The following is a 10,428-nucleotide window of genomic DNA, read 5'->3' as shown; positions in this document are numbered from 1 at the left end:
TTTCAACTTAGGCATTGCAATCCTGAGTACAGTGCCCCCAACATATTTTGAAAATTTTTGGCCTGTTACATTTCTGGGCACACCACCACAAATGTATGAGGGTTTCAGCTTCATAATAGCCTAGTTATATGAAGCTTCACTGAATATTTTGTATTTACATGATTATTTGAAAGATTTGAGATAAAGTACAGGTGAGTGTTAGGCAAGGTGAGAGATCAGATTTATTTTAGCATCCAAATCAAAAGCAGCTGTAACTATCAGCAACACGGAAGCAGTTAAAATACCTTTTCTAGTACAGTGAGAAGGCCTGCTAAACCACTGAGAGAATTTAAAGGGAGAAGAGGTGATGATTAAGCAGATAAACATTTAGATTGAGATGCAATGGAGAAGCACGCTGCATTTCAGCTTTGATCTTCCTTGTTCCTATCCCTATAATTATTTTATTACCTATATTTCTTATCCTGTTTTCTATTATTAGCAAAAGTTTATTTGAAAAGAGGGACAGAAGAATTCGTCAGCTCCTGCTGCTTATTGCACACAAAGTTTTATTCTTATATGGCTGCGTCTACTCTATGAGCTAAGGATAGGATTGCTATTCAGATAAGTATGTGCATATGAGCTGGTAGTGTGGCCAGGGTCATCTAAGTAGCAGTGACATGTCTATCATGCTTAGTACTTATACTTAGAATGCATATTGTGGCTACCGTGCCATGCAGACTTAAACTAACATAAGTCTCTAGGGGCCTGAGCTTATACTGCAGACGTAATGCAGCAGTGATTTCCAAAGATAATAATTGTGATGCCATTAACAAGCATAGAGTCTGGAACTACGGGGGGGGGGGGCTACAAAAGCTTGACTTGAAGTAGTTTCCATCATATACAGGTTTATAGTTGGGTTCAATGGCTCACAACACCCCCACTATACAAATTGTTCCAGCACCCCTCCTAACAGGAAAGTGTTACTTTAGGGTGAGATTAATCTTAGTGGTAATTACATAGCACATTTCATCTGAGAACCATAAAACACTATACAAATATTAACCAATCAAGCCTCATAGCATCTCTAGCACGAAGGATGTAATATCCTATGGATCGGGGGGGGGGGGGGGAAATGAGAGCCAGAATTTAAGGATTGGTCCAAGATCATATAGCAAGAGACAGAAATATTGCTCATATTCTCTCTCTCCCTCCCTCTCAGCAAGTAGTACTTCTTTGGATGTTAGTTTAAGAGTAGCATAAATTAGCACTAGGCTTTTAAAATTTGACTATAAAGTGACTCATGGTAATAAATCAATTTTTAAACAAAAAAGCTTGACTTAAATTGTGATCAAACTATGGCATTTTTAAAAACACAAAATCACCTGATTTCCAGCTGATGTAAACTAGCATAAATTTGGTACAACTGAACTTTGCAAATTTACACTGAGAATCTGACCCCAGATGTTTAAATGATGTAAACTTTTTTTTAAAAAAAATGACATGCTGTTGAAATAAACTGCAAACTCAAAAGTCAGGCAAGATAACTACAAATGTAGCTACAGCAGACTTCCAATAATAAGGAACCTTTGGGACATAGGTGGTGCTAGATTATTGGATATTCCAGACTACCACGAGGTACTATAAAATGATATACAGATAGATACACACAGTATACACTGTATATAAAGTGTTTTTAACCCTTTTTATTGTACATACCGGATACAGTAGTGTTTTATTTTTAATCCTTTTCGCTCAGTTCAGCTGCTGCTGCTGCCTTGTGACTCATTTTTTGCTGAAGCTCACGCACTAGGCTCTTGCCATTTTGATACCGGACTATTGGGAGTGCTGTACAATTGGATGCCCAACTATTGGAGTTCTACTGTACATCAGAACACACTTTTGGAATGAATCACAATCTTACAATGTAAGACCTTCATCCTGCAGCCACACTTTTATTTGACTACGTCTTTAGTAAGTAGTGTGTGTGTGTGTGTGTGTGTGTGTGTGTGTGTGTGTGTGTGTGTGTGTGTGTGTGTGTGTGTGTGTGTGTATGTATGTATGTATTGGAGGGGGGGGTATATAGAATTGGAGGGGGAAGGTAGAGGGAATAGAGCGCTTAAACAGTTTGCACCTCCAGGAATCATTTGTCATCTGGTAACTTCCATCTAATATTAAAGTATAAAAAAAGAGAGAGTATGCTAGTCACTGGTTTTCAAATATAGGATGCATTTTCAGCCGCATAGTACATCATACTGTGTTGAGAATTTGACTTACTTACATTAACATACATACATACATACAACATAAGTAAACAGACCTATGTTTACCGTAACAAAGAATTTGTCTTGGTTCTATAGCCTTCCTTCTGAATCCCACAGAGATGTTATCAGGTCATATATATCACCAAAAATGTAGTTTTGTTTTCTCAAAACCTAATACTGACAAATATTGCCATAATTTCCTCCTGTTTAAATCTAAAAATGGTATCCTACCTATACGCACATACAGGCAGCCTTACAACTTTCACATTATAACATAGCGCAGTAAATATAGCATCAAGTGATTAAAATGTTAGAACTTCAATTTTTAAAAATATTTTTCTACCCTGACATTGTCCCCTTAGGTTTTTAATTTGTTTATCTTTCTAAACTAATAATGAAACATGTCCTTTTAACCTGAGGTCTTCACTGTTAACAATTCTCAGCAACATAACACTTACATCGTTTTAGGTCCCTGCATTACATCTTAAAGTCTTAGTAAAGATCCATCATCCTCAAACAGTCATACGAAGAACCACTGAAAATTTAGTGCAACTTCTGTATTTCTTCTCAATCCCACATTGTTCTTTGTTACCAATACATGGTGCTAATTCTGCACTTATAAACACATGCAAAATTCCCCAATGACAATACTAACCTGTATTTTGTCCTTTATAATATTAGCCCTTTCTTTTAGTAATGGCACAATTAATATTTGATATTAAACCGGAGAGGCAAACTCTACTCATAAAATTAGATTATTAGCAAAAACAACAATTAGAAAATTTAGGGAAGTTTTAAGTGTGACACTTCAGAGCAAACAATCCAGAGAGATGAAAAGGACAAGTCACATGCATGTTAGATCTGTTCAGTTTACGGACCCAATTTAGCAGCGCAAATAAGCATATTCTTAGTTGTAGAGGAATTTAAGTCCTTTGCTGGAACAGGGACTGTTTGAAACTCCTACATTCTTCAGGGCATGTACTCCTGTGAATCAGCTCTGACAAGAGAGCATAGCAAGTGTATCACAGATTTAAAAGACTTAGTCTGAGCCAGTCTTAGGTACTCCTTAGACTTTATGGGACAATTTTCACTTACCAGATCTGATTGAATAATATCTCAGTGTTTGTTCCAGTTTCCCTGTATCAAAGAAAGTTCTCAGACAAACCACATATTACCTGTCCTATCATCTTAAGCCCGCGTTTCCCTGGTTGTCCCATCTCCATTAAAAAAAAACAAAAACAAAACAAAAAAACCCACACCAATACACAAAAACAAGACAAAACAAAAACAAATACATCACTTATTTGATATTATAGCTACTGTGAGTCTACTCACCACATAATCCTAAACTATGATTATTGGTCATAGGGCCATTGTTTATTATGTAAATGACTCATGAGAATTACTGGAATTCTTACAAATCCCAAGTAAAAGAGGAGTGAACATTTAATGTCAAGCACTAATTAGATACTAGATATGCCTCAGTTGGGATAATCATCATTAGGGAAGTGCTATTCCATTGTGCTAATCAATCTGAGAATACAAGTAAACATTTAAAATGAATACATTCTGTTTATAGAGTTATTCAGTGCTGAGCTTGTGTACTGTGAATAATACAATAGAATTTGTGTAGAGGTTACTGAGGCATAGATTATAGAAATGCAGTTCATATTAATTTAAAAATTTGCAGTAGGTTGGCACTTTTAATTTTTTTTAAGAGGCCTAAGTTGTTCAGTGGCAGTTTATATGTAGTTGCTTTGGAACATGACATCAAACTGAACATATAGTTGATTCTAAATACAGTTCTACATTAGTATCGAAGTCTGGAGTGAAAGCCTGTCTTAACTGAAATAAAGGGACTTCAGTAAGATCAAGATTTCATCTTGGTCTTTACATTTTCAGTCGGTTGTTATGGCATAGCCAAAATGAGGCCTTGCTATTGGCAACACAGCAGACACTTAATTCAAGATACCAAACTGCAAGCAGTTAGAGATGTTTTTGTTTCTTAAATAAAAATAAAGCAAATCTTATTGTAGAAATCATAGCAAAGGAGGCTTTTTTGTTATTTAATGTTGTCCTTAATTGACTATGATATATTGAACTTTCACTGTTGAGAAACAAGCCTCAGAATCAGAGATTTAAATCTACAGCATGCATAAGGAAAGGCAGAGTAGTGTTTCAGTGCCTAAGAACACAGAACAAGGCATGTTTACAAACAGCAATAGACATTGTAGATAAATAATAATAGTATATAGTCACTCAAAATGAGTGACTAGACAGTTTTGGATTTCAAAATAAGTGTCCTTAGAAGTCTGAGATAAAAAAAGAAAGTCAGCCTGAGTTAAGAATAGTAATATTTTCTAAAAGCCCTTGAAACATGTATCATGCTCTTCAAAAGATACTGGCTTGTAGCTAGATAGTCACATGTTCAATGTGTGGAAGGCATAGAATAATAATAATAAAAAACAGGTGTGCAGTATGAAAAGCTGTTAAATTTAGTAGTTTGCCTGTAATAGCTGCCAAAAAGACTGCTGGTATTTTGGCACGCGCACTGCTTCCATTACTGAGGGAAAAAGAGAGAAAATTGGCCTCTCTCTCTCTCTCTTCCCCCCCCCCCCCCCCCCCAGAGAGCACAGGAAAATTCTTATTTGTTTGGAAGTTACTAGTTTTCATCAACCAAATTGCTTTGTTCCATATCTTCTGACATCCCCCGTAGCAAACTATATTGGCTGCACTGACTCTTACTAGCAAGTCTTTTCTTACAACTAAACCCAGGCAAAAAGCAGTTCAGAATGGCATAGACTCTATGTGCAAGTAAAATGAAGTATGTACCTTGTGAACACCCTCTAGAAAGGAACAGAATGGGCAGTATCGATTCAGCCACAGGTGGAAGGAAACAATACTTCTCTAGGAGTTTTTACCAACTCAGAATATAATCCTGAGGCTGCTTTTAATCCTGAGGCTGCTTTTATTTCTCATTAAAAGATATTTCAACACTTAATACATGTTGATTTAGAAACAATAACTTTCCTGAATGCAGAATACACGTATATGGAAGTGAAATTAGCTTGTTTTCAGCTTCCATCATTTTTACCTAAGTACTTAGATGTCCTCTCATCCACTTTTCAGGATGAAACTAATCATCACTATTTTATATGGCACTTGGATATACAAAGTTAAGAGAGAAAAAACCCTGATAAAATACATTCACTAAAATTAATTTATGACAAAGCAGGGAGCAAATCATCCCCCTACCCTTTTATGACTTGGAAGGTGTGTTACATTTACCTTCTAGCAGATTTTCAGGAAATCTGGTTATTTGGCTTACATAGTAAGCTACTCTTTGTACATTGTGTTCTGGATAAAGATGTGATTAAAATAAGGCACACATTACAGGTCACTTTTTCCTCTTTACACAACCACTGATAAGTAATTTGTGCTTTTATAAATACATTATTATGCAGTCTATGTACAGGCACTAACAGGCTCTGTTGGTGCTTCTGTTAACCAGCCATCCACAGAAAGAACGGAATAATGATAGTGGGTAGGGTGGTGGAAGGTGCCAAACCCAGGCAGATAATAGATGCTATTCCCAGGAACGCTGCTGCAAGAACACTTCTTTGGTCCCGAATAATCATCTTCACTGTTTCACAGAACTGCAAAAAAAAGACAAAAGGAAAAGTTCTCAGTTAAACATGAAAGTCAAACTGATAGGTATTGATAAGTGCAAGGTATTGACAAGGGCAAGGAGAAAACAGGCCCTTAAAGACTGCTCTGTAGAAAGGGATGTTTGGCGGAACAATGTCCAATGCCACTGAAGTTTGTAAGAGCTTTACTATTGACTGCAATACATGTAGGATCAGGTCCTTAGAGAGAACCAGAGTATTTTAAAAGTGCTTTAATAGGTGAATGAATCTAGCTTTATTTTCTTCACAATCAAAGTGACTATAGGGAGGTTAAATGTAGCTGCAGGTTAAGTTTTTTCTAAGCAGCTTGGAAATTGCTTTAATGGCTTGGGAAAAAAAACCTGTAATTGGTTATAATTTGGTCTGAAATGTCAGGAGGATAGGATGGTGAGCTTAAGTCACTGACTGTTAGCGTCTATGAGAAAATTATGCTTTCAGACAGATACTCCCACCTCTCCTACATATGCTACAAGTTTGAGTGAAATATCCCTGGAGTCAGTTTTTGCAATCTTTTAAAATGTCATTAATTCTATTTGCTCTCCTGCTGAATAAAACATCCTAGATCCTGCTTGGCATTGGGTGGGGAAGGGAGAGACAGTGAACCAGTGTTTGCAGCAGCCTGTGGCTGCGGTGCCAGAATACGGTAGCTTCCAACCAGAGAGCTGTGTATTGACTAGACTGCTCACTAGACTGCTCAAAAGATTGCTTACTTACGGAAACCAGGCCTCAGCACCAACTGACCTACTTCTCAGGAAGCACACTTGAGGTGGGGGAGGTAGGAGGGGGGTAAGAGAATTGTGACCATTGAGCCTGACTGAGATTTTACACAAACTAACCTCTTCAACAAGCAGTTTGTTGGACTATTCAAACCACACACAAAACACCATTATTCTGGGAGATGCTAAACAGTAACACCAATTAAAATATGTTCTGCCACTATAAAACCTGGCAAAGTTTTAAAATGATGGAAAGTTTTCCACTGCTACTACACACAGATTAAGTATACTTTGAGTATAGCTCTGTTCCTTGGTTGAAATGAGCACACAGAATTGTATGTGCTCCAGCCTAATTACCAAGCAGAAATGTTGCTTTCACTCTGAAAAATTATTTGCACTACCAAAATAAATCTGACATGTTTCCTTTTGTAGACTTGTAAAACGTGGGGAGACTCCTTTCTAAACTAGCCTTCAGCTACCGTTACCTCTGTCCTCAGATACTTTGTAATGCAGCAACTGTATGTTTCTTTAGTCTAGGGAGCAAAGACCAGCTCAGTCTCCAAAAATCCATGATCTCTCCAGTTGCACAGGATTTGCTGAGAACCTAGTAAATTTCATTAAGAACTGGTAAACGGTTGAAGGCTTTTCTTTCTAAAGAGCATGGATCCAGTGCCTCAAAAGTGAAGTCTTTTAGAACAAACTTGTTTAGATTAGAAGACAAAAGGTTTTTGGTTGACAAATTTGCTTTGATCTTTATTTTTTGCCCACTGACTGATGCCAGGCTTGCTGCTTCAGACAAATTCACTGGAGGTCTCCCTACCCCCAGCTCAAAGATTATTAGCCACAAAAGACACCTGATTCCTCAGTGCCAAAAGCAGGTATAGGGGGATATATTCCTCCTCACCCCAGCCCAAATAGATTTCATTCAGGCCACATATTAGGCTAGTGTCGGACTTCACTGAGGATGCTTTACTTTATAGCAGATCCAATCATCAATAAGAATTCTCTTCTTTCACATACTTTTAGAATCTTGCCAGTTACAAGAGTCTGTGTTCCTTCCATTAAGTTAGCTTTTGGGGACGGTAAGGGGGGGGTGGGGTGGGGCAATAACAAAGCTTGGAAACAGACAACCTTGGGTTTTAACCCATTTCCAAGCATTCCAATTGGATTTGAAATGGAGGGGAATGGAAGAGGAATCCCTTTTTGGGCAGGCAGAAATTATCTATAGCAGGGTGAGAGTTTGTAACTTTTCCCTTTTCTTACAAACTTTGTGCCCTCTACAGGAAAAGAACCCTTTCATGCTGAATTTAGCAAACCATTAGCAGTCAAGGACCAAAATCCCTTTCAGCATTAATGGCCCATTGCAGGCTGTCAGGTCATTTGACCTCATGGGAGATATGAAATGTTAGGACAATCTCTGGCCCATTTTCAAACTTCTAGATGTTAGGAAATCCTAGACAAGGGCTCAGAAGTGTGCTGACAAAGTTCAAAACTCAGGCAGAAGATGACTTCAGACAATTTTTTTTGCACGCCCAGCTTTTGGAGTAGCAACCAAAAAACAACAAACAAACAAAAAAACCACAAGGGGAAGAAGGGAGCCCCTCACATTAAGCTACTGATGCTGCTGTTGGAAGGAAGGGGGGGAGGAAGTGAGCTCTCCTTCCAGCAGGAGAGCTAAACAGCAGGACTGGCGCAATGTGTAATGTGGGGATGCTATTGAACCAAGCCGTAAGCCCTGTATATAATGCAAACCAATGCAAATCAAGGGGGGAGCAACCCCCCCCCCCATAGCCCTAGTTCCAGCACCTATGGAGCTTGAAGTCACAGCATGAGCCCTGCAGGGGCAGTTTCCCTCCCAAGCCTCCCCCCAGTTTTCCAGGGCTCTGCTCCACGCTCACTCCAGCAGTCAGGGCAGCGGCAGGTGCGTGCCCCACGCGCCAGGAGGGGCGGCGAGGGAGGCCAAGTCATTCGCAAGGCGCCAGGCGGGCGCGGGAGGAGGGGGGCGGGTTGCTAATACCAAGGCGCCCGTGGGACTTTCCCCCTCACGCGAAGAGGGGTCACTCCAAGCGCTAACGACCCTGCTGAGCTGTGCCCCGCCGCCAGGGGGGAGCTGCCGGGCACACGCCACGCGGGCGTGAGTCACACCAAGCCGCGCCTGGGCGGACGCCCGCAGCCTGCGCAGGAGGGCGGGAGCGGAGCTCACCTTGTCTGTCTGGAAGCTGACGGCGGAGCCGTAGCGGCAGTAGGTGACGAAGTGCTCGCAGTTGTTCCACAGGAGGCTGTAGGCCGTGGCCCCCACCAGCTTCTCCGCCCTGCGGGCCACCTCCTCGCCGCACAGCGCCTGGCTCTTGAAGGCCCGGTCCATGTGGTTTACCAGGATGGAGCCGCCGTAGGCAAAGTCCTCCACCGTGTCCACGCGGATGCGGGCCGTGCGGGCCACCACGCCCAGGATGAGCCGCTTGTTGGTCACCACCTGCTGGATCTGCTGCTGGTCGTCGGTGAAGGCGGGCAGGATGTCGGGCATGAGGTGCGCCACCCGGTTGTCCCCCAGGTAGATGCCGAAGTGCACGAAGAGGGTGCGGGGCACTTCCAGCAGGTCGCCGCGCTTGAAGTAGGTGGTGTCGTAGTAGCTGGGCTGCTTCTCCTCCTCCTCCTCTGTCCCCGCGCCGGGGCCCACGCTGTACAGCCTGAGGCTGGCCAAGAGGAGCAGCTTCTCCAGCAGCAGGGAGGCCGCCTCGAACATGGAGTTCTTCATGGTGCTGGCTACAGACGGGGCTTTTCCTGCTGCTGGATGCTGCTCATCACCCCTGGAGCCTGGCTTTTTATCCTGGCAGGGAGGGGGGCGTGGCGGGGCCCCAGGCAAGCACTATCCCGATTGGTTGAGAGGGAAGTGGGTGGCTTCGAAACGGGAGTGAAATAAACCTTTATTCAGAAAAAGGGCTTAACACACCGCTCCGTGGTGCTGCCGCCCTGTTGAAGCCGCTGGACTGCACAGCTCCTCCCCAGAGCAGCTACTGACTAGCTTCTGTATTGCCTGTTCACACAGGCAGCAGGGATCAGAGACAAGGGGAGGCAATGCCTGCCCTGGGTCTTAGCGCTCAACAGCTGCCCGCTTCCTATCTCTATTCTGCCGGTTCTTGCAGGCTCCCACAGCAGGCGGTAGCACCCTGGTAAGAGTCTTCCCCTGAGTGGATCCATTATCTGAAAAGTGAAAAGGGTTCCAGCTTGTCACGTCTATTAACATAACATTGACCCTGTGAAAGAGCCATTAAGTTGTAATGAAGCAAACTGAACTGACAAAAACTGCTGTGCATTAAAAACGAGGACTTCTGTGGCACCTTAAAGATTAATACATTTATCTGGGCATAAGCTTTCATGGGCCCAAATAAATGTACTAGTCCGTAAGGTGCCACGGGACCTCCCTTGTTCTTGCTGAAACAGACTAATACGGCTACCTCACTGTAAGTTGTCCTGCATTAGAGTAATATGTCTACAGGACCTTAGTTGAAAATTTGCTTTAAACATTTCCTTAGTTTGCTGCTGAGGATTATAAAATCACATCTCTAAAAAATCATTGATGGATTTTTAGACGCACAATCTGAATATTCAGCTTTAGCCTTAAATGTTTGGATCTGCAGACATACAGTTTTTTAAATAAGTTGTTCAAAAGACCACCCTTATTTAAAAATACACAATTTAATTTTCAAAGCTTCAGAGGGCTAGCCGACTTAGTCTGTAACAGGAAAAACTTAAAAAACAACAAATAGACTAGTAGCACCTTTAAAG

At 41.4% G+C, this 10,428-nt stretch overlaps 1 protein-coding gene across 1 annotated transcript; it reads right to left on the bottom strand.

The window, feature by feature from the left end:
• Window positions 1-2,033: 2,033 nt before the first annotated feature.
• Window positions 2,034-10,426, bottom strand: LRAT (lecithin retinol acyltransferase). The gene is made up of 2 exons (XM_075930097.1): window positions 8,846-10,426; window positions 2,034-5,896 (listed from the first exon to the last, which is right to left on the bottom strand). The coding sequence occupies exons 1-2, from the start codon at window positions 9,395-9,397 to the stop codon at window positions 5,744-5,746; spliced, it is 705 nt and encodes a 234-aa protein (XP_075786212.1). The 5' UTR covers window positions 9,398-10,426; the 3' UTR covers window positions 2,034-5,743.
• Window positions 10,427-10,428: the final 2 nt, after the last annotated feature.

This window comes from Pelodiscus sinensis, chromosome 5 (assembly GCF_049634645.1).
Source record: "Pelodiscus sinensis isolate JC-2024 chromosome 5, ASM4963464v1, whole genome shotgun sequence".
NCBI classification, from domain to species: domain Eukaryota; kingdom Metazoa; phylum Chordata; order Testudines; family Trionychidae; genus Pelodiscus; species Pelodiscus sinensis.
Note: the sequence above shows the minus strand (reverse complement) of the source record. Positions and strands in the feature narration are given on the sequence as shown.